Source organism: Adiantum capillus-veneris, chromosome 24, assembly GCF_014529385.1.
Source record: "Adiantum capillus-veneris isolate H3 chromosome 24, ASM1452938v2, whole genome shotgun sequence".
NCBI lineage: Eukaryota > Viridiplantae > Streptophyta > Polypodiopsida > Polypodiales > Pteridaceae > Adiantum > Adiantum capillus-veneris.
Window position 1 is genome coordinate 32,590,047 of NC_140954.1, and position 25,465 is coordinate 32,615,511.

General features: G+C 44.6%; 1 protein-coding gene across 1 annotated transcript in view; it reads left to right on the forward strand.

Annotated features, from left to right (window-relative positions):
* HCF106 (Bacterial sec-independent translocation protein mttA/Hcf106) overlaps positions 1 to 25,465 on the forward strand; it is a 32,796-nt gene that overhangs the window by 1,147 nt on the left and 6,184 nt on the right. The window contains exons 2-3 of the mRNA XM_086498062.1: positions 16,688 to 16,818; positions 16,896 to 16,955. Of these exons, the coding sequence (XP_086354188.1) occupies positions 16,688 to 16,818; positions 16,896 to 16,955 (191 nt within the window). The remainder of the gene's footprint in view (positions 1 to 16,687; positions 16,819 to 16,895; positions 16,956 to 25,465) is intronic.

The following is a 25,465-nucleotide window of genomic DNA, read 5'->3' on the forward strand; positions in this document are numbered from 1 at the left end:
CGGCTTGTAGACTCACTAAAGGGCGGTAGACTTTGGCTCTCACCTGATCTTTACACTCTTTAACTTTACTTGAACTTTACGACACAAAGAAACTTCACGAATAAACTTGAGACTTGAATTCAACACTTCAAACGAACCACGGCTTGACAGCTAGAGTGCTCTTAAGCAGACAATGACACCGCGTTGACCCCAAAGGTTGGCGCCCCTTTCAATATTTCTTTATTCAATTAAGCTTTAGAGAAAACCTGTAAGCTGCTACAAGCTATCCCACTTTTATTGGGCTGAAAATGACCTACTCTAGCCCAATTTCGGCAGCATTATTGCAGTAGGAGGTTTCACATACCCTAGGTGACTTCTTGTGCGCATTAGAGCACTTTGACAAATGTGGCGAGAAAATACAACACATTGAAATCACTTGTTTCGCAGTTCACTAGCTTCCTCGAAGCTCCTTGGACTATTAGGGATCAAAAAGGGTCAAAGCCCTAATTTTGCAGAAAAACAGAGCAGGCTGTAATTCCCTGTCTTGGGCTCCGATTTGTGTGCCGGTCGCATCGGTAGCAAGCCCTCGAGTTCCCGCACGTGTAGGGCTACTTGCCTTTTGATTTGCATGAGATTTCTCACGAGAAAATCTCCGATCAACATGTACAAATGAGTAGCCCTTGAGCTAGGCATCACATTTCTGTATTCATAACGGGAGAGAGGTGCACAAGAGTTGTGCTACGTAGAACAAAAGAGAAGGCAAGCTTTCAATTAAAGCTATAAACCTGAGCCCACTACTCACACACACATTGTAGATATTTCACAATGAAGAAGGAGGCAACCCCAAACAACTTTTTCTCTCAAATTTGGGCGCCCAATTGTGTCTTGCAGGTGAGTTTTGAAGCCATCAAAGTGTCGTGTTTGCCCTTTTGAGTTAATTTCCTAAAGTACCCACTTTGAACTGAGCCTAGCCACTGTCACGTGACACATCCAACCCTGTGTGTCCGTGGACAAGCTACACCACAGCAGGGTTTAGTCAGTCCAGTCAGTTTAGATTAGCAGTGATCTGGCACTTTTGTGAGTCTATTCGCAGAGCGTGCATGCCCAGTCACTTAGCATAGATGCATATCCTCCGGTTGCATATAGCATGATCATCGGAATTCCCATCAGAATCCATTAGCATCAGTTAGGGGAATTTTCTAGTGCATTTAGCCTATTTTCCTATTTTTGGTTATTTTCACTTATTATTTTTAAGTGACTTTCTAACAAAAGTAGGTAGGGCAATTTTGCTAAGTTAATATATAAGCAAACCCAAGTTAGCACTTTCTGGCAGAAGAGGCAGCAGGAGCTTCCCGCTCAACAGGCAACTTCTCAGTAGTACCCCCCCCTCAGCATTAGACCATCGCCATCCTCTCCCATCCCTTGGCGTTTTCTCCCATAGCTTCCCAGATCAAGCATCGCCATCAAGTGCCATTCTCTGGCGTTTTCCCGCGACCCATAAGCCTCAGCCCTTAGCGTTTTTGACCATCAGCAGCAGCCCCAAAGGACCAGCGTTTTTGGGATTGCAAACCAGCAACATAACCCAGCGATTTCAGCCCATGGTAGCGTTTTTGGCAGCAGATGTTCAGCCCATTTAAACGCAGATTTTGACCTAGAACCTCAGCGTTTTTACATCAGTTTTCAGCAAAGAAAAACGCAGCATATGCTAGCGTTTTTCCAGTAGGTACAATCAGCCTGAAGACGCAGCTTTATGGTGCCAGCACATCAGCGTTTTCACCCTCAGCAGGAACCCCGAACAAGTCCTCATTTTCAGCCCTTAAGACAGCAGTAAAGCAATCCATTTCAGCCCCGAAACAGTCCAAGAAATTCAGCTGATAGAAGACCATAGTTTTTCAGCCCTAAGTCGTCGTCATCTCCACCGACGTCGTCGTCGGCATAGTCCAAGTTGCATCAGTCCATTGCATTCGCATTGTACACCTTTGTGCAATCAAAGTAGACCACTCTCGCCGACGAGAGTGGGGCCTTCGGAGGAGGGGTTTACAACCTCTCGGTGTCATATCTCTTCTCTCTCCTTATCTCAGTCTCATTCACTTGCACGCACAATATCCATTCACTTTGTTCGTGATCATAGCACTCTCCATAAGACGGAAAGCTCTCTTTTTCCCTAAGAACTAAAAGGAACCTTGAGCAATAAAGATCACTAATCTTGAGAAAATACAAGATTCATTCTGTTGCACCTTACATTGGTATCAGAGCTTTGGAAGTGTTTTGCATTACTCAAGGAAAGAACCACAAGAATTTTTTTTGCTTATTGCGATCGCACGAACCCAAGCTTACTTGGGTGTGGCGATTCCTAATTGTGTTTTGTTGAAGAGTGACAAGAATCCCAAGAAAGAAGGGCTTGTCCAGCCTCCCCTTGTGTCTCTTTTCACTCATTGAGAGCGGACCGTGCACTTGGCGGCCGGCCAATTGATGTGAGGTGGGAAAAAGCAACCTTGGTGTGAGCGCAAGGCCGCCAAGGGGTGCGCCCGCAGAAAGGAGTAGAACTCGGGTGAAGAAAAGATCCTTCTCCAACGCGATTTGCAAGCGAAAAAAAACCTCAAGAACCTCAAGAACCAACGATTCTCACGAATCAAGGACCTCAAGAACCTCAAGACCCTCAAGAACCCAAGTTCCTTGCGAGCTTAAGACCCCAAGATTATAGTGCATGGTCGTCACCCGAAGCGGAATGGATACTTCGCATATAGGTGATGAGCATGAGAGAGGCGACAAAGACTCGTCCCCACCCGGAGATGATTTCTTCAACTCTCCCTCTTCGCCATCTACGCAACCAAGTACTATGGAGGCAATGGTCAAGCAGATGATGGCCATGATGGATAGACAAGAAGCAACTCGCCTTGCTCAGGACCGTGAGCGCCTTGCTCAGGACCGTGAGCGCCTTGCTCAGGAACGTGAGCGCCTTGCTCATGACGTGAGCGTGATGAAAGAAACGCAACGCAAGACTTGCCGCACAACAAGAAGAAAATCGACTTGCTCTCGAACGCGAGCGTGATGAACAAAATGAACGAAAAGCAGAATCGGACGCCGGGCGAGAAGCTCAAAGGGAGATTCGTAATCAAGAATTTATTGCCTAAGTCCTAGCCTCGAAGACTGAACCACCCAAAGATCGTGGGAGTTTGTCAAATGGCGCAAGCCACGACGCGGATTCCAACCATCCAGTTACAGAAAAGTTGACTTTCAGTAAGTATGATGGTAAGATGGATGCTACAGTTATTCATTCTTGGTTGCATCAATTTAATGCTTATTTTGCGACAACTAAGAAGACAGGAAATACCAAAGTTTTGACGGCAGCTATGTACCTTGCCGGTGATGCCATCAATTGGTACCACGCATGGCAAGAGGCATAGCTAGCCGCGCACCTAGAGGCAGCCGACGATTTCACGCCCCTCTCTTTTAGTTTGGCTGATTTCCAACACAAGCTCAAGGCGCGGTTTATGCCACCTCAGTACCTCGCACGATTGAAGGACGATTGGCGCGCTCTCAAGCAAAATGGTATGCCGGTTATGTCTTTTTCTAATCGTGTTTTGCAGCTAGGTACCCAATTACGCATGTCGGATGATGAGCGCAAAGAGGTTTTTCTCTTTGGATTGGACGAGTATATCAAGTACGATGTCGAGGTATTCGATCCAATCGATCTCAACAAGGCGGTAGCGATTGTTCTCGCACAAGAGATGAAGCACAACAAGGGAAAGCCTAAGGAGAGCAAGACTTCCACAAGTACCTCGTAGACTTCTCAGAACCCTCAGAACGGTAAGAACGGTAAGAATGGTAAGAATGATAACTCTTCTAACCAATCTTCCAACAGTCTCTCATCAAAGAATTCTTCCAATGAATCTAAGGGTAAGGCTAACACAATTGCTAAACCTAAGCTTACTCCATATGAAAAGGTAGCACAAGGAATTGTAGGAGGTTACATCACTTCGGAAGAACAAAGCACTTATTCTAAGGAAGGTCGTTGTTTTCATTCACATTAAGGGTCACATAAAAAGAACATGTCCTGAGCTTGAATCGAATGAATCTAAAGAACCCACAGCACCCACTACATCTGTCATTGCAATGAACGATAACACGATTGTGCCGAAGTTTCTTAGGACCCTCCCATTGATGATTCTCTCATTAAATGTTATAGTCGTACGTCAGGGCACCGTTTTGTCATATTGTTTGACCCAGGTAGTATGCATGATCTGATCAGTTCCTCTCTTGTTGAGAAAGCCCGTCTCGAAGTTAGTCCGAGATCTTCTATCGAGGTCTCTGGCTTTCGTCCCGGTATGGACGCTCTCATCACAGAGGAATGTCTTGATGTGTTGTTTGCAATTCAACAAGCTGCCTTCACTCGAAGATTTGTTGTCATGATTATGGGAAGCATTATGATGATTTGATTGACCATGATTTGCATGATGATTTGGATGATAAAGACAAGCATGATGAATTGCATGAAGAGGATGTGATTGTTCACAAGGATGATGTGTCAGCTGATGCTTTTTCTAGCGAAACTAACCTCGTTGTAGATTCGATCAATCACCAAGAATCGATCTTGGCTTTCGAGTCGAGGTCCACAGATCCCCCACAAGAAGATTCGATAGATCCCGAAGAAGCGATCTTGGCTCTCGAGCCTTGGTCCACAGAACCATCACAGGAAGTATTATGTGTTCGCATGATTGATACGCACGCATTGTTCGAGTGTTTCATTCGTGAAGGTTTCTTGTATTTTAGTCAGCATCGTTATGTGATCCCTTTTCCTAGGCATGACATATTGCATGTTGAGCACGTTTCTCTCATGGATGAGCACGAATGTATGCGGATTGTCCATGAAAAGCTAAATAGTTTGTATGTAAGGAAGTCACATTTCATGTCTCTTCCTTGGCATGACAGTTTCCGAACGAGCACATGATAGTATGAGCACCAAGCATGGACATTTCCTTTGTGATTTGCCACAGTTCATTGATTTCGATCAAACAGAAAAGATTCGACCTCATTGTTTGCACGTGTTTGATGAACGGGTTGTCACTCCGTCTCTTTGTTCATCTACATTGCATTCACAGTCTTTGAGGCAGACAAGATTTTTTTCCTTCACTTTACATGGAATGGGTATGTTCATGGTTTTGTGTTGGAGATGGTTTCATGAATTTTCAGCCATGGAGATTCTTGAAGACGAAAGAAGCAGGTCTCTAGACGAAGTTGAAGCATCGAAGGAGCCACAGAAGATTTTGTGTCGCTTTCGGCGCGGCCCAAAGAAGCAAGCGTTGCAAACCTTTATGAAGTTCAAGTACCGCACAAGCCACATATCAGAGTGGGTCGGCGAAGAGTTCCTTCCAGGATTCCGGATGCTATTGGCGATCTCCCTCGACGCCATACAGTTCGGTACCAGTACCTCACTTTGAAATGGAGGGGTGTCACGTGACACATCCAACCCTATGTGTCCGTGGACAAGCTACACCACAGCAGGGTTTAGTCAGTCCAGTCAGTTTAGATTAGCAGTGATCTGTCACTTTTGGGAGTCTATTCGTAGACCGTGCATGCCCAGTCACTTAGCATAGATGCATATCCTCCGGTTGCACACAACATGATCATCGGAATTCCATCAGAATCCATTAGCATTAGTTAGGGGAATTTTCCAGTGCATTAGCCTATTTTCCTATTTTTGGTTATTTTCACTTATTATTTTTAAGTGACTTTCCAACAAAAGTAGGTAGGGCGATTTTGCTAAGTTAGTATATAAGCAAACCCAAGTTAGCACTTTCTGGCAGAAGAGGCAACAGGAGCTTCCCGCTCAACAGGCAACTTCTCAGCAGTACCCCCCCCTCAGCATTAGACCATCGCCATCCTCTCCCATCCCTTGGCGTTTTCTCCCATAGCTTCCCAGATCAAGCATCTCCATCAAGTGCCATTCTCTGGCGTTTTCCCGCCACCCATAGGCCTCAACCCTTAGCGTTTTTGACCATCAGCAGCAGCCCCAAAGGACCGGCGTTTTTGAGATTGCAGACCAGCAGCATAACCCAGCGATTTCAGCCCATGGTAGCGTTTTTGGCAGTAGATGTTCAGCCCATTAAAACGCAGATTTTGACCTAGAACCTCAGCGTTTTTACATCAGTTTTCAGCAAAGAAAAACGCAGCATATGCTAGCGTTTTTCCAGCAGGTACAATCAGCCTGAAGACGCGGCTTTATGGTGCCAGCACATCAGCGTTTTCACCCTCAGCAGGAACCCCGAACAAGTCCTCATTTTCAGCCCTTAAGACAGCAGTAAAGCAATCCTTTTCATCCCCGAAACAGTCCAAGAAATTCAGCAGATAGAAGACCACAGTTTTTCAGCCCTAAGCCGTCGTCATCTCCACGGTTGTCGTCATCGGCATAGTCCAAGTTGCATCAGTCCATTGCATTCGCATTGTACACCTTTGTGCAATCAAAGTAGACCACTCTCGCCGACGAGAGTGGGGCCTTCGGAGGAGGGTTTTACAACCTCTCGGTGTCGTATCTCTTCTCTCTCCTTATCTCAGTCTCATTCACTGGCACGCACATTTGTTCGTGATCATAGCACTCTCCATAAGACGGAAAGCTCTCTTTTTCCCTAAGAACTAAAAGGAACCTTGAGCAATAAAGATCACTAATCTTGAGAAAATACAACATTCATTCCGCTGCACCTTACAGCCACCTTTTACCGCTTGGATTTCAGAGCCGATTGGCTTGACCAACTCGTGGCGATGTGACCTTCATTGCTGCGGATGAAACTCTTGGCTGTCGGCCATTTTACACTGGCCATACAATGTCTGGCCATTTGTGATTTCAAAAAGAGGGTCCCAAAAATTAAATAAAAATCAACGGAAAGAAACCAATAAGTAAAGTGAGAGTCTCGTGACATACTCTCCTCTTGAAATCGCAAATGTCTTGGATTGCATGCTATGTGTCACGTGACACATCCCAACTCTATGTGTCCGTGGACAAGCTACACCACAGCAGGGTTCAGTCTAGTCAAGTCAGTTTAGATTAGCAGTGATCTGGCACTTTTGTGAGTCTATTCGTAGACCCTGCATGCCCAGTCACTTAGCATAGATGCATATCCTCCGGTTGCACACAACATGATCATCGGAATTCCCATCAGAATCCATTAGCATTAGTTAAGGGAATTTTCCAGTGCATTTAGCCTATTTTCCTATGTATTGGTTATTTTCACTTATTATTTTTAAGTGACTTTCCAACAAAGTAGGTAGGGCAATTTTGCTAAGTTAATATATAAGCAAACCCAAGTTAGCACTTTCTGGCAGAAGAGGCAGCAGGAGCTTCCCGTTCAACAGGCAACTTCTCAGCAGTACCTCCCCCCCCCTCATGACCCTCTAGCGTTTTGCATCTCCCCCTCATCTCTGGCGTTTCCTACGACAGCAGGCCTTCGCCATCGATCACCAGCACTATAGCGGTTGCAGATTCCTGGCATCGCCAGCATATTCCTCAGGACTACCATCAGCGTTTTTGCCATCACTAACGCTAGCAGACTTCAGCCCCTTTCCAGCGTTTTTCAGCCCAACCACTAACGCTAGGGAATTTGCACTTCAGCCTTGCAGAAAACGCAGGTTTTCAGCCTGTGACTTAGTAGCAGAACCATCCCAATGGTTGCAGATGTTCCCCCATTTTCAGCCATAAAAACGCAGCCAAAACAGTCATTTTCAGCCACCGAAACAGTCCCGAAAACAGCAGTTAGAAGACCACAGATTTCAGCCATCAAGTCGTCATCATCACCATCGTCATCGTCATCGGCATAGTCCAAGTTGCATCAGTCCATTGCATACGCATTGTACACCTTTGTGCAATCAAAGTAGACCACTCTCGCCGACGAGAGTGGGGCCTTCGGAGGAGGGTTTTACAACCTCTCGGTGTCGTATCTCTTCTCTCTCCTTCTCTCAGTCTCATTCACTTGCACGCACAATATCCACTCACTTTGTTCGTGACCACAGCACTCTACAAGACGGAAAGCTCTCTCTTTCCCTAAAGAACTAAAAGGAACCTTGAGCAATAAAGATCACTAACCTTGAGAAAATACAACATTCATTCCGCTGCACCTTACACCATGCCATAGATGATTTAGTGTGGTTAACACCCTTTTATCATCACATGTATCCACAAGAAAGATCATGGAACATAGATACGAATGACTTAATGAAACCTTCACACTTTTGTCATTTCCATCTATCATAGAAGTGAGCATTGTATCTTTAACACGCGATGTACATTTCTATTGCACTGAATTTGTATATACATATGATGTGCTAGCTCTATCATCACCCCTCTTATGAACACGTTGAGTTGGGGCATACGTAGGTTGCAACCTAAAGGCTTCAAGGTAAAGTTGCAATACATTTGGTGACTCTAACAGCTCATTCTCTTCTATCCACTTTCCATGCATAGGTGGATAGTTCTTGAACTTCACCAAACAATGTCATGCAACTTTTCCCTTAACTTTTTCGCTCCTTATGTGTCAATACAAACTCAGGTGCCAATATCTCATCAAGTTCCTCAACTTTTGGTTGATCTTCATCAGGCATATCTTTAGGCACATCACCCACAAAGGTTCTTAGAAGACTCACGTGAAACGCATTATGAATCTTCCAAGTGTCAGGCAATTTCAGCCTACAAGTGACATTGCTGATCTTGTCAAGTACTTGAAAAGGCCCATAGTAACGCATACTGAGCTTCGAAAAAACCCGTTCCTTGCCCTTCATCTTCTTTAACCTTTTCTTTCAAACCGCAAAGAACCCAATCACTAGGTGGAAACACGAGCTAACGACGACAACCTTTTTCTGCTTTGCTTGAGTCTTCTCCAAGGCAAGCTTGATTTTCTTATACATTCGTCCATGTTCTCTACATATCGATCTGCTTCGAAAATCTTATCCTCTGTGCGCAATTTGGGAGGAACTTTCTTGCCACCCTCAACAATTTAAAAGGTGTCTTTCTTGTTGATGAATGCACCGTATTGTTGTATGCACACTCAAGCATGGATAAGTATTGTGGGTAAATACTGTACCCACTTGCCCTTATTATTTGACACAGCATTTCAAAAGATCTAAGACAATGTAATTAGCCTCTTCTGACAAAATTTGAGTGTAATGCCCATGTTTTCAAATAATCCTCTCCAAAACAGGCTCGTCATACGAGAATCACGATCACTAACAATAGACTGTGGCATACCATGATACTTAAACACATTGTACATGAGCAACCGTGCCAATTGATCAAATTTCATCTTTTTCCCGATAGGAATAAAATGGACCTGTTTACTGAACCTGCAAATAATGGTCCATATACCATCATTCCTTGTCGGCGTTCTTGGAAGATCAAAGATAAAATCCATATCAATACTTTCCCATGGCTTATTTGAAATAGGCAATGGTTCCAATAACCTTGGTGCTTTTTGCCTATCAAACTTAACCTTTTGGCAAATCACGCATGCTCGCACAAAGGCATCCATATCTCTCCTCAAAGCAGGCCATTAAAAGAATGTCTCTATTGCTTTCACTGTCGCATCTATACCACGATGCCCTGCATACGATGGGACATGACTTTCTACCATAACCTTATGTCGCAATGGCCTTGTGACACATAGTCTGCCATGCATCATCATAAAACTGTCCCTAAGGAGATAGTGCTCATGGTGTTGTCCTTCTTGTAACCGTTCATAAATCCTTGCAAAATCTTCATCAGTAGCACACAAAATCTTCATCAATAGCACATTGTTCCTTCATTTATGAAGCTCATGATGATAAGAAATTGACACAGCTGAAATTTGTGGCTTTCTTGACAACGCATCAGCCACAACATTCTTCTTTGCCTTCCACATGCACAATGTGAAAGTGGAACATAGAGAGAATGTTTGCCCATCGCATATGCTTTTCAGATAACTTTGACTATGTCAAGAAATATCACAAGGTCTGACGGTTTGTTTGGACAACGAAATCGACACCTAGCAGATAGTATTTCCAACTCGAAAGCGCATGAATCACGACAAGTAGCTCTTTCTTATAAATTTACTGTTTTTTTTTACCCTTGCAAGATTCTGCTTACATAAGCTACGACCCTGCCATCTTGCATTAACATTGCCCCAATACTATTGCCACATGCATCGCCTTGAACCACAAACGACTTCCTAAGATTTGTCAACACAATTACTGGATGTGAAGTCATCTTTTCCTTCAAGAGATTAAAAGCTGAAATCTCTCTTTGTGTCCATTTGAAAGTGACCTCTTTCTTTTGCAGAGCATGTAGGGGTGAAGCAATCTCGGAAAAGTTCCGGATGAGTCTTCTGTAGTAAGAACATAATCAAAATAGGGAAAATGGGATAAAGTCACTTGAAAAATCCCCTAACTGATGCTAATGGATTCTGATGGGAATTCTGATGATCATGCTGTGTGCAACCGGAGGATATGCATCTATGCTAAGTGACTGGGCATGCACGGTCTACGAATAGACTCACAAAAGTGCCAGATCATTGTTAATCTAGACTTGACTGAACTGACTGAACCCTGCTTTGGTGTAGCTTGTCCACGGACACATAGGGTTGGGATGTGTCACGTGAAATCCTCTCCTTTCCAAAGTGAGGTACTGGTACCGAACTGTATGGCGTCGAGGGAGATCGCCAACAGCATCCGGAATCCTGAAAGGGACTCTTCGTCGGCCCACTCTGATGTGTGGGTCGTGCGGTACTTGAACTTCATAAAGGTCTGCAATGCTTGCTTCTTTGGGCCGCGCCGAAAGCGACAAAGTCTTTTGTGGCTCCTTTGATGCTTCAACTTCGTCGAGTATCCTGCTTCTTTCATCTTCAAGAATCTCCATGGCGGAAAATTCCTGAAACCATCTCCAACATAAAACCATGAACATACCCATTCCTTGTAAAGTGAAGGAAAAAAATCTTGTGTTCTCTAAAAACTGTGTATGCAATGTAGATGAACTTAGAGATGGAGTGACAACCCGTTCATCAAACACATGCAAACAATGCGATCGAATCTTTTCTGTTTGATCAAAATCGATCAACTGTGGCAAATCATAATGGAAATGCCCATGCTTGGTGCTCATACAATCATGTGCTCGTTCGGAAACTGTGTCATGCCAAGGAAGAGACATGGAATGTGACTTCTTGACATACAAACTTTTCAGCTTTTCACGAAAAATCCGCATACATTCGTGCTCATCCATGAGAGAAACGTGCTCAACATACAATATGTCATGCCTAGGAAAAGGGATCACATAATGGTGCTGACTAAAATACAGGAAACCTTCACGAATGAAACACTCGAACAATGCGTGCGTATCAATCATGCGAACACATAATACTTCCTGTGAGGGTTCTTTGGACCAAGGCTGGAGAGCCAAGATCGGTTCGTCCTGAATGACCGAATCGTCCTGTGGGCCCTTTGGACCTCGACTCGAAAGCCAAGATCGGATCTTCGTGATTGATCGAATCTACAACGAGGTTAGCTTCGCTAGAAAAAGCATCCACTAACACATCATCCTTGTGAACAATCACATCATCTTCATGCAACTCATCATGCTTGTGAGAAATCACATCTTGATCATGCAAATCATCATGCTTGTCTTTGTCTTCCAAATCATTGGCATCCAAATCATCATGCTTATCATTGTGCTTCAAATCATCATGCAAATCGTTATCATTCAAATCATCATGCTTCGCATAATCATGCAAATCCTGTGTATCCTGCTTTGGAGAAGAAGAGACGGAGAGAGTCTCCTTTTCGTGATTCTGTGCAAAGTACGCCTGTACTTGAGAAAAAAGTCGCAACATCTCTTTGTTTTGTCGGTCGCTTTGTTCTTGTATTGCTTTTTTTTCTGCTTTGTCTTTTGCGTGCCTGCGATCCATTTCTGCTTTTCTTTCTGCGTGTCTGCGTTCCATTTCTGCTTTTCTTTCTTTGAATTCACGATCCAATGTGGCTTGTCGTTCTTTGGCTTCCAAGCGTGCTTGCTCATGCTCACGCGCTATGGCTGCCATTCTTACTGCATTTCTTGCTTTGCGTTGTAAAGTCTGTTCCATAAATAACAGTTCCAACTCCTCCATTGGAGTTCGTGCAATCAGTGTTGTAGATGGGGAAGGGTCAGAAAATCTTCCTGGTGGGGAAAATTCTTCTTCGCCTCTCTCATGCTCATCACCTGAATGCGAAGTATCCATGCCGCTTCGGGTGACGACCATGCACTGGGATCTTTGGTTCTTAAGTTCTCGAGGAACTTGGGTCTTGAGGTCTTGAGGTTCTTGGGGTCCTTGATTCTTGAGAATCTAGGGTTCTTGAGGTTCGTGAGTCTTGAGGGTCTTGGGTTCTTGGGGTTCTTGAGGTTTTCTTTCGCTTGCAAATCGCGTTGGAGAAGGATCTTCTCTTCACCCGAGTTCTACCCTTTTCTGCGGGCGCACCCCTTGGCGGCCTTGCGCTCACACCAAGGTTGCTTTTTCCCACCTCACGTCGATTGGCCGGCCGCTAAGTGCACGGTCCGCTCTCAATGAGTGAAAAGAGACACAAGGGGAGGCTGGACAAGCCCTTCTTTCTTGGGATTCCTGTCACTCTTCAACAAAACACGATTAGGAATCGCCACGCCCAAGTAAACTTGGGTTCGTGCGACCGCAACAAGCAAAAAAATTTCTTGTGGCTCTTGTGGTTCTTTCCTTGAGTAATGCAGAACACTTCCAAAGCTCTGATACCAATGTTAGGTGCAGTGGAATGAATGTTGTATTTTCTCAAGATTAGTGATTTTTATTGCTCAAGGTTCCTTTTAGTTCTTTAGGGAAAGAGAGAGCTTTCTGTCTTGTAGAGTGCTGTGGTCACGAACAAAGTGAGTGGATTGTGCGTGCAAGTGAATGAGACTGAGAGAAAGAGAGAGAAGAGATACGACACGCGAGAGGTTGTAAAACCCTCCTCCGAAGGCCCCACTCTCGTCGGCGAGAGTGGTCTACTTTGATTGCACAAAGGTGTACAATGCGTATGCAATGGACTGATGCAATGGGACTATGCCGATGACGACGACGGTGGTGACGACAACGACTTGATGGCTGAAATTTGAGATCTTCTAACTGTTGAATTCTGGGACTGTTTCGGTGGCTGAAAATGACTGTTTTGGCTGCGTTTTTATGGCTGAAAATGGGGGGTCATCTGCAACCAATCTGGGGTGGTTCTGCTACTGTGCATAGGCTGAAATCACTGGGATCTGATGTGGTGAAAGCTGAGAATCAAAAACGCTGGCTGGTTCTGCTGTTAGCCAAAAACGCTAGGCTGATTTGGGACAGCAATCCAAAAACGTCACTGCTTGAGGATGCTTGCAAAAACGCTAAGCTGATGTGGGGGAAAATGCTAGCAAAGTTGGATCTGCTGGCGACTAGGAGATCCTGCAGTCGCTAGGCCTACTGTGGAAGGAATCGCCAAGGTCTGGAAATTGCCCGCGATGATGGAGGTCCAAAAACGCTGGGGGTGCTGAAGGGGGGTACTGCTGAGAAGTTGCCTGTTGAGCGGGAAGCTCCTGCTGCCTCTTTTGCTGTGGAGTGCTAACTTGGGTTTGCTTATATATTAACTTACCCAATTTGCCCTACTGATTACCCAACAAAAGTCACTTAATAAATAAGTGAAAAATGTCAAAAATAGGGAAAATGGGATAAAGTCACTTGAAAAATCCCCTAACTGATGCTAATGGATTCTGATGGGAATTCTGATGATCATGCTGTGTGCAACCGGAGGATATGCATCTATGCTAAGTGACTAGGCATGCACGGTCTACGAATAGACTCACAAAAGTGCCAGATCACTGTTAATCTAGACTTGACTGAACTGACTCAACCCTGCTATGGTGTAGCTTGTCCACGGACACATAGGGTTGGGATGTGTCACGTGACAATGGTGGTTGGAGATGGTCTAACATCCATTATCTATCATCTTAATAGATGTATTTTTCAAAGAAGGGTTTCAAAGTTTAAAAAAGTGTTAAATGCAGCTTGTAGTTAACTCAATTTTTTCTCCATTAAGGTTAGCAAAATTGGGGGCCTTCTTTACTCATAATAGCCCCTTATAATAGTTCAACCAACCATATGGTTAAGGTTTTGACCAAGGAGGATGGAGAACTAGGGGTTGCAATAATCTTGGATCTTTAAGAGTTTTTGAATTTCAAGTGTATTTCAAAGGCACTACTTGGAGAGCAAAACCACGGGAAGGGGCAGCGAGGGAGTTATGAAATGCTTTAAAAAATTGAAGGATAAATTTTGGTTAAAGTAGGGTCATTTTAGGGGGAAGAAAAAAGGTACTAGGCGGCGAAAATCCATGTCAATAGTTTAATGAGTTAATATAACGAAGGTTTGACGGGGTTGGGGTGTTAGAGAACCACATTGACAAAATCTAGGCTTCATCTAGACCCGAGTGTAATGATGTGCTTTGTGGTGCCGAGTTGGACTTTTGAGCAGTATTGGGACTCGGGAGAGATAGCTATAGAGGTGTCCCAAATTTTGTTTTTCTGACAACTAGTTCACATGTTTTTTGATCCCGAGGTGGTGCGTCTGTGGGTTAGTGGAGCATTTACGTCCAAAATCTGAGAAAAACAAATGAGCCTACATGCAAGGTGATTGTGACAAAAAGCATATTGCTCATACTGCTTCACTTGAAAGAACTTGTGCAATAGAAATTTTGAGCGAACACAACTAGCATAGATTTGGTAACTAGGAACAAGTGTGGAAATGGAACTGCCAAAATCTAGAGTTTTGGGGAGTTTCCAATCACTAAAGGGAATGAAGGTGTAGATATTGGATAGGAATGGAAACAGGGAAACTTGGAGAAAGTGGAGTCTCCTATGACAAAAAGAGAGACAATGTGTCTGAGCTTGACTGGTTCTTGAAGGCAGTGCATAGTGAGAGAAGCCCTGCAGAAAAGTGTGTGGAGAGTTTTACTGGCCATCAATTTCCTTGCTATATATTACTGATGTTGGAGCAAGTTGGCCAGCTGTTACTGCTAGCTGCATCTATGTCAGTGGGGTGAGAGAATGCGTGAGATTAATGGACAAACCCAAACATTGTTTTAAGAATTGCTTAGGGTGTTGGAAATGCTGGTTCCTAGACATGGGGGAACTGCAAGTGAGAGTTTATTTTCCATCTACGTGAGAGAGCAGAGTTGCAGGTGGCCTAGGTGTGGATGTATGGATGTTTGCTTGCTTGTGTAGGGATGTAATCTTTATCACTCTACGTAAGTGGGAAAAATTTTCGTGAACTGCCAGCATTGCCAACTTGTCCTTGTTAGAATTCAGGCATCTCTCTTGATTTGTATAGTCGGTCCCAGTTTCTCCTAGGGACAGGTGTTGGGAGCTAGGGCTGTTTTGTGGCTGTGCCCGGCTAGTGTTAGGTAGGTCTCTCATGTTGGGATATGTCTAGCCATGTTTAGCCTTGGATTTTGGTTTGGTTCCATGTCCATTTGTGCTCCTGCAGGCTGGGAATATTATTCCCCAGCCTTAAGATATTTTCCCCCTGTGCCCCCGTAGGTGTTTGGTGCCCCTTTCCACTCTTTCCCTATTTTCCCCATTTATTCAGGGTCATGGGTGCTGGCTGCCTGGACTACTGGACCTATATAAGTGTGGGCAGGGGCAGGGTTAGGAGGGGCAGTGTGCAGAGTTCAAGGCGCCCTCATTGGGCAGCCCTAGGAGGAGTATGGCGAGCAGGGGGGGGGGGGGGGGGGGGGGGGGGCAACATCCCTACCATTTTGCTGGCTGCTCCCATCCTTAGCGTTTTTCTCCACGATGAGCAGGGTGGCACCGTCAAGCAGATGATGGGCAGCAGGGGCATTCCCCTAGCGTTTTTCTTCTCAGAGCATCTATACAGAGACGATGTGATCACCAGGATGCAGAGCACCACAGCAGAGGTTCAGGCACCGGAGAGGAGGTTCAATGCTCTCTACTCGAGACATGTTTCTCTCCTTCTCCAGATCTGTTCTCGTGCTAGGAGGAGATACTGCCAGAGCCTCTCTTTCACAGGAGGCTAGGGCAGCCCAGGTGGAGACCGTGCCAATGGAGCACTCATTGACTTCTCTGTTGCTCAGAAATTCGAGCTCTTTTGTCAGTGTGGTTGCTCCAGGATAAGATGCAACCTGAAACTAAGGCAATTTTGAGCTGCTGAAAGCATTATAAGATTGCAATCCCTTTCTTAGCTCTTTCTGCCTGCTAGTGAATGATTAAAAATGTTAGGAAGTTTTGACTGCCAATGGGAAAAGGAATATTTTGCACATACTTACTGTGCTGGGAAACTTTCAAACTTGGTGGCTTTAAGGTAGGGATGGTAGGGATGGTAGAGGTCAAACTCCTCGCTTCAGATTTGTTGATGCTCGACTCTTTTTAATGGCTTGAGCCAAACTTGGAATAGTAAATTGATAGATAAGCGAGGTGGCATAAGAGCAGAGCAGACAAGACACTTATTTTTTCTTGCTCATTTTTAAGGGCCTGTCTATCTGTTCGAGGAGCGATGCCATACAAATGACTTCTTGCTGATTAGGGCCTATCTTGATTGTGACTCTAGGCTGGAAGGGTACCTTAAAGCATATGAGAAACCCACAAAAGAGCTTGCTTGTGGAACCGCTCTGGTTAAAACTGTGAATTGATTTGAATGTCTATATACAGCTAACATACATTACGTGTTTGACTCAGATTGTCTACTTGCCTCAAAACTCATCCCAAGGAGAGTTGTGCATGCATCCTTGCTGGGAGTTGGTGCACCCGAAGCTCTTGTGATAGCAGTTGTTGCTCTTCTTGTATTTGGTCCAAGAGGCTTAGCTGAGGTATGGTTTTGGTCAGTCAACATTATGGCTTTACTTGCTAGGGCAAAGGAACTCTTTTTTGAACTTCACTGTATCAGGTTGCTCGCACACTTGGGAAATCGCTGAGGGCTTTTCAGCCAACCATAAGGGAATTACAGGTCTGCACTAAGTCTTTGACCAACTTCATGATTCACACTTTTTCTGTATTGCACACTCTGAAAAGGGCTTCGTCTTGTCACACGGCTGTTGTGAAGTTTTCCATGTTCTTTACAATGGTTGATGCCAGGTGCTTCATGATGTGAAATTACCCAACTATGTAATCAGAAGGATTTTTTGTGATTTTTTGGTTTTTAATGGATGTTGTAATATTATCAGAGGATGATGTATATGCCAGGCTTTAGATTGTAAACTTTTTGTTTTACCTTTTATGCTTATTGCAAGTTTGACTAGTCTAGGTTGAGATTTGGATGTGCCGGTTAGTCAGTGTGTCCCTCCTTCCGTTAGTTCTGTTATGAATGAATGCATATTTGAATGGATGGCATAATTTGTAAAGCAATCAATTAACAAGGCCACTAGTGCTTAATTCCACTAGTGCCAGCAATGGTCTCTAACATACCTTTTGGGCATCAGACTCTCCCAAATACCTGCTCATGTAATGCATAAATGCCCCATGTCATATCCGATGATATGCAAAGCGATTCTAGGCATTGGAAAAGTTTGTCTCATTGCATTGTATCAAAGGCTTTGCGAAATTTCACAAAGCAGCAATATAGCTGTAACAGACTTGGACACCCCAAGTCGGGAATCTGGCACGACACATGTGAGAGAAACTTAAAATCACTTAATAAACTTAATCACAACTTAAAGAGAGATGACACGCCCCCCCGTAGTTCCGTGCCCGGAGGTACTGGCCCCAAAGTCTAGCGCCCCTTTTGGTATTTATTTTTTTAAATGAATTTCTGAGCAAAGTATAATGTCCGAGGGTCCTCTCTCTGCTCAGTGCTCCCAAGCCAATATGAGGGAGAGAGGCCTTGGCAACTGTTATAAAGGCTCTCAGGCCAAAAAGCAAGTACAATGAAAAGCTTCAAGTCCCAAAAGCATCTGGTCTCACAAACTAGCGCCAAAAGCTGCCTCCGTAGACCGTGCCGCAATTCGCGAGCGTCCGTAGAGCCTGCCACGTCAGCAGTCAGCGTAAACTGCAGGAGACCGTACAGCCTGCAGAAATTGGTCCTTGCTTTATATTAAAATTCTTGCGTCCCCTGGGCCCCATCGAACAAGACCCCATAAGTTGGATTAACTTATAAAATTCATTTTATTTGTCAGCTTCTTTGGGGTTTGTTTGACCAGACATGCCACGCCATCACTTCGTGACAATAGCTTTCTCTTCCTCACCTTGGCCTGGTCAATCAAACATCTTAGGGTGAATACATGGTCAATGGTAGAGAAAGCTCTCTGGAACCTTGCATGTTGTGGTGATCTCAAGCTCCACGTTCAGCATATAAATTGAGCTTCTGCTCCAACCTACATCATAGAGCTTCACAAAGATATGGCCAACCATAATTGTCCATTAGTTGCTTGGATTGAGCAAATCCACACAATGGTGTGCATGGTCCACTCAACAACTTAGACCTTTGCTAGCTCCTTGTCGAATGATTGTGCAACAAAATGATGATGCATATATGAGATGCTCTCCTTGTGAATCCATGTTGTCGGGTGCCCGTCCATGTTGGAGGTGGGTGTATTGTAATAGAGTTGGACACTTCAAGCGAGAAATCAATAGCAACACACGAATAGAAACATCAAGATCACTGAAATTAAGAGAGAGAGAGAGAGAGAGAGAGAGAGAGAGAGAGAGAGAGAGAGAGAGAGAGAGAGAGAGAGAGAGAGAGAGAGAGAGAGAGAGAGAGAGAGAGAGAGAGAGAGAGAGAGAGGACACGGCCGGCGTAGCAAAGATAACACTTTTGGGGGGGGGGGGGGGGGGGGGGGGGGCAAAGAAAAGTTGAAATCCGGCGTGGGAATCGAAGAAAAGAATGTAGATTTTGGGCAAATTTTGTTTGCCAGAGCGGAGTAAAAGCGTCAACTGCAGGTTGACATGTGTGTGAAAAGATTGATCAAGTACTCCAGAGACCCGATATTTGCGAACACCTGAAGAATTACCCGATTGATGAGATTTACTCGAGATGGCGTGAGGCCATTGATTCTCCTCTCAGGTCAAGAGGAAAGTTGAAAGGACAGACGAGTACAGACAAGCGGAACGTGTACTCGTAGACAAAACTCTTGCAAAGAAGATGAACCAGAGGACCACCAGAAGATAAGCTAGAGAGTTACAAAGCAGCAGTTGAGCCCGGAAGAAAAGGAAAGACGAAAGCAGGATTGGTACCAGATTTTTACAGGACCACTGACCCTAGTTAGATGAACAAAAGTACCAAACTTTGCAGAGCATGGGGCAAAGTCTAAGACCAAGAAGCCCTTATCTTCTCTGATGGAGAAGCAGATGCCAACTTCAACCGAATTGGCGGCTCGATTTGAAATTACACACGAGGAAATGGGGCCACCAGCCGAGGCGGTTCTAGATGCACCCGGATGGGATCTTCCCATTACACCTGTCATTGGCAAACTACGTGTGCATTGTCGAGGGTATTTGGGGCACAAGGACTCACACATCATGCCTTTGGAAGGGTGTGACGTCCTCCGAGGAATCCGTTGGTTCCCCAAGAACAGTGCCGTGGTCGATTATAGGGCAAGGAAAGTCATCTTGAAGAATGAGAAGGGCAAAGAGATTGTACTGGATGTAAAACTGAAAGGCAAGTCAATCCCACTTGATGAAATCCAGTCTTTTGGAAAGAACTGAATGATGGTCAAAGGTCAAATATGAAAAGAAACGACAAGGTTTTCTGCAAGCTCAGGCTGACTATTTCCTTGAGGGCTTATTAGACGAGTTGCCTTTTTCACGTCCTGAAGATCACGCGATTGATTTGATTCCCGATAGTGCACCACCAAACCAGCCAAGCCAAGCCAAGCCAAGCCAAGCTCAAAATAAAGAAATAATGAACCAGGTAAAAGAACTTGAAAAGGGTCTCATCCAACCTAGCACTTCACCATTCTGTTCACCGGTGTTGCTAGTACTAAAGAAAGATGGATCTTGGTGAATGTGCATTGATTATAGAGCTCTCAATAAATACACCATAAAAAACAGAGTCCTTGTCCCAAGGATGATGATATTCTCAACAGACTTCAGGGGTCCTCTTGTTTTTTCAGAATTGATCTGAAAAGTGGATATCATCGCATCCGAGTTTGCTCCTAGAGACGTCTACAAGACAGCTTTCAAGACGACTTTTGAGGTTGTATAAATATTTGGTGATGCCATTTGGCCTTACGAATGCTCTGGCTACACTCAACCGCATGATGGACAAGATTTTTAGAGAGTACCGATCATTGTGGGCACTTTCTTTGATGATATCATCGTCGTCTCCAAGAGTGAGGTAGAGCACAGACACCATCTGTTATAAGTTTTCAGACACAGCGGCAACATAAACTTGTTGTAAATGCAAAAAAGAGCGAGTTTTTCTTGCACGAGATACACTTTCTGGGACACATCGTCTCAACGGAAGGTGTAAAGATGGACCCGGCCGAAGTTGAGACCATTTGTCATTGGCCCGATTTGAAGAATGTTCATGAAGTTCGAAGCTTTTTGGGGTTCTGCTCCTATTATCGGCGTTTATTCAAAAATTTGCAGAGATGGCTTCTCCTTTGGATGTGTTGATTAAAAAAGGGGTTCCTTCTACTTGGGGACAATCAGAGATTGTAGCCTTTCAGACTCTCAAGGAAAAGTTGACAATCGGAACAATGTTGGCTTTACCAGACTTTCAAAAGCCCTTTCACGTTTACTGTGATGCGTGTAGTTGTAGTTTGGGAGCAATATTGATGCAATAAGGCCATGTCATTGCTTTTGAGAGCAAATGTTTTCACGTCCTGAACGGGTTGCACAGATTTATGAGAAAGAGCTTTTGGCAGTTATTCATGCTCTTATTCAGTGGCGACATTTGCTATTCGAAGGCGACTTTACGCTACTTCTCATCGTAGAAGCAACTTTTGGAAAAGCAGATGAAGTGGGCTAACATACTGTCACAGTTTCATGTCCAGATAGTCCATGTTCAAGGACAGAAGAACTTAGTGGCAGATGCATTGTCTTGAAAGCCCTTGGTTCTGGTTATTTCCGCAATACTTCATTGAATCTTTGAAGATATGGTAGATCAATACACCACAGATCCTGATTTTGCACAGATATCTTTCACCGAATACAGAGTGGAGAGACAGTTGCAGGCTATTCCATACGGGACGGCTATTCGATGCGGGAAACGATGTTGTGTGTTACACAGCCTTTGAGGCCCACTTCATCCCGATAAAGATGACAATTAAGCCCGATCATTTGGCGACACTATTTGTCTCACAGATTTTCCGATTACATGGCATGCCTAAGTTCATTGTTCCAGACGGAGATTCCCTAATTCACTAGTTTGTTTTGGAGGGCAATCTGGGAGAACATTGGCACGTGAAGGCAGTTCTCGTCCTTGTTCCACCCATAGACAGGCGGGCAATTTGAGATAGCCAATTTAGTGGTTTTGGATTTGTTGAAGTCTTATATTTTGGATCAAAGACTCAATGGGGAAAGTATTTGCCCTTGGTGGAGTTTGCCTCACTAGTTTGTTTTGGAGGGCAATCTGGGAGAACATTGGCACGTGAAGGCAGTTCTCGTCCTTGTTCCACCCATAGACAGGCGGGCAATTTGAGATAGCCAATTTAGTGGTTTTGGATTTGTTGAAGTCTTATATTTTGGATCAAAGACTCAATGGGGAAAGTATTTGCCCTTGGTGGAGTTTGCCTACAACAATACAGTTCATTCGTCGACAGGGAAGGCGCCATTTGAGGTAGTCGAGGGTGCTTAGAAGGTCCCGTCATTTCTGAGCACCAAAGATACGATTTTTTGAAGCGGAGAATAAGCAAGAAAAGTAGATTTTTGAGAAATTCTAGAAGGCAATGGAAGGCCATCTAGCAGTTCATAGAAGGAGAGCTCGTCCTTGGTGACTAGATGAGCAAGAAGACCAAGGAGTTCAAGGAAGGGGGTCAAGCCGTCAGGTTCGAGACATTTTCAGGCTACCTCGACACCCATCAAGTTGTTGAAATTGTACAACAGTTTGATGTCGCCTTCACTGGAGATCGGTTCACAGAACACTCCAAGGTGCGAAGGGCTGCATCTTACTTGAAAGGAATTGCAGAGACATGGGGGTCTACTCTGCTGGTACATACAGAAACACTTGCGACGTCGTTAAAATTCAAGAAAATTTTCACGTCAACTTGGGTATCATATGAATAGGAAAGAAATGTTGTCATTGCTTGGCATCACTTGAGAATGACTAAGAAAGATACATTGGATGATTATTGCCAGAGGTTTTGGGATACTTATTTGCCAGTGTCTTAGTTTCGGAAGATTACTCTGAGAGACTAGATTGAGCAGTTTTGTTGTGGTTTGCTAAAAGAGATTCGAGACTATTGTCTAAACCACTGTGTCTGACTCTATTTAGAGACTTGTGGAACATGCTAAGCAATGACTTGAATGCATGCCATCTCATTGACGTATTCTACGGCCAGGATAGTATCCACCTCAACAGGGCAAGAATCTACCAGCAAAAAGAATGAATCGGGGGAATCGGATGACATTTATCACAAGATTCTGGAGAATCAGATAGTAGCACATCCGAAGGACAGGGGAAGCTAGTGAAGCTACCCACAGGTCCGAGGACACAAGGAAAGAAAGGGAAAAAAAGGATCAGCTGGTAGATCAGAGAATTTCCCAGATCAAGGATAAGATTTTTGAAGCAGATCAGTATGATATAGATCTGATACTGCTTTTGCCAAGGTGCACAAGGCTCTTGAGAAGTATCAAGCACGGGATAAGAAGGCATCCAGCAAGAATCGACATGACTTGCAGCTGAAGGAAGATGATTGGGTGCTCTTACGGTTTTAGAAGGCACACCGAAGGAAGCGAAAGGGAAAGGAGCGGCTTTTTCCAAAGCTAAGGATGCGGTACTTTGGCCCTTTCCAGATTCAAGAGAAGATAAATGATGTATCCTTCATACTGAAGCTGCCAGATACTTAGAAGATTCACAATGCTTTTCATGTGAGTCTTTTGAAACCTTTCAAGGGTGAGGTGCTAATTGACAGGGAGCCTGAGGAGCAACCTTTAGTGGAAGAGAGTGAGGAGATTCTCGTTCTGGAACAGATACTGGCTCACAAGGAAAGGAAAGAGAAAGGTAAAGTGAACGGCGGTTCTTAGTCAAGAACTATCCGGCATTGGATGCGAAGTGGATGGAGGAGGACCTAGCAGATACTCCTCAGAGAGTTGGAACTTTACCTTGAGGATTTCGGTCTAGCTTGGACTCTTGCGAGAGATTCCGTGGATCAGCAAGGTTGAATCTTGTGCAGACGAGACTGCGCAAGAGGGAAGTCACACCGCTCCTTTGTCACAGGTTACCCAGATGGAATAAAGTCACTGCTTTTTCCTTTGGATTTCAGGGATATTGATGGGCTGACAGGATTGTGCTATATGACTTTATGAAAGAAGTAGTTTGAAATGGGAATTCTCGAAAATGAATCCGATTTATGAGTGCTCACTCATGTGATTGTGTTTGAGTGCAGGTTTGAAAGACGAAATGACCTGAGCATTTCAGCCTTGAGATTTTATGGACATGATTGCAATAAAATGATCCTATATCTGGATGGATTTTATGTAATTTGATTTGAATGTGATGTGGATGTTCAGTGACTATTGTCTTTGTGCAAGTGCTAGATTTGTGTCGTCTAGTGTGTCAGTACTTAGAGTCAGTGTCTATTGAATTGGTTTATGGCTTATGTCTGATTTTGCAGGAGTAGTTGGTCTCTTCTTCAAAAAGTCCTCCTTTGCTTCCATGGAGGGGAAACGAAGGATAAGTGTCCTTTCCTTCGAGGTTTCTCCATTGTTTCCATTTTTCTTATTGCCCACTCTCCAACTCTCGTATGTGTCGGCTCACTAACCTCCATCATAGTCATGAGTTCCTTTACCTCTGCATCAATATTATCTTGGTCTTTGAGGCCACAAATCCTCACATGTAAGGCATGCATACGCCTCCTTTGCTCCTCTTCTAGTGTCAGGTTAATGATGGTGGGTGTGGGGGTTGCTTCCTTGCCTTTCCCTTTCTTGGCGATTGCGATCCATTTCTTGGCCTTGTCCGCTTTTTGTTGGGCCTTTGTAATAACATCTACGGTGATCTTTTGAACACTTTGCGTTGCAGCAGCACATGACACAGACCCTGGCGGGGGGGGGGGGGGGGGAATAGAATTCTGCAAATTCAGCACAGACTAGCGCGTTGGGGGGGGAGGAGGGGGCGGGAGGGGGGTGGGCGTGACAGGTGGGGGGAGGAGCAGGATGGGCGTGAAAGAGAGCAGCAATAGGAGGGGCAGGATGGGGGTGTGGGAGAGAGAGAGAGAGAGAGAGAGAGAGAGAGAGAGAGAGAGAGAGAGAGAGAGAGAGAGTTCACTCCTAGACAGCACTTGCCCCAAAGATTGGCGACCCTTTCGGTATTTCTTTATTATTGCTTCAATAAGGTACAACTTGGGGACTTTGCTCTGCTGCTCCACATGGTAGAATGCCAGAGAGAGTGCCAACATAACATATTTAAAGGCCGTTGGTCTACCAAAAGCATCTCACATGAAAAGCACCGAGTCTAAAGGCTACGGGTCCAAAAGAAAGCGGCCCGAAGGCTGGTCCGCATTTTGCAATGCCACATCAGTATGCTCACGCAATTTGTTGTGTGTATATATGTGTGCTGCTTTATTTTAGGGTTTTTAGGCCCCTCGGTCGATGTTCTGTAAGTTGGTCGTGTTGGGATTTCTAATCCTAACCCACTTTGTCTTTTAGGCCACTCAACCGGTCTTCTGCTAGGGTTTAGGCCCCTGGGTCGGGATCTATTCCATTGGTTGGAACTTGGTGGTGCCACACCACTGACTTGTCACACGATGACGTGTGATAACACAATGTATTATTTTTGGAACGTAAGGTCTACTCATGATAAAGAGTTGCAGGAGTTACTTGAGAGGAGGATTCCGATGTTACCGTTGTTTCCATAGGATCCACAATCCCAAGGAATCGGAAAGGCATGCATGATGTCTATGGTCATGGGGTCGGTTGAATGCTAGGATCCTGTCTATATCTTACTCAATTGTATTTCGACTGGCACTTCATCACCTTGAGATAGAGTTATGGGTTGTGGACCCTCAACACAATCAAATTCTATGAAGATTGACATCCATTAGATGCAGGAGATGCAGCAAGTGATTCGCCAGGCGGCGAAGCTAATCTCTTTGGAGGATATGGCTGTATCATCTTGTGATCCTGTTGGAGCATTTGAGTCCCGAATATAGTGCTTTCTATTCGAGGTTGATTACTTCAAGAAGGACTATTGATTTGACATGGGAGGAGCTTGTTCCCATGGCGTTGGATTAGGATGACAAGTTACAAAGGTCTGGATTTGGAGGATGCCAGGTTGGTGGTGGCATCCACTTCCTTGGGAGAGCCTAGAATTCTATTTAGTCTTTGGAGGATGGTATGGTAGACTCGTCAAAGGTTGTACAT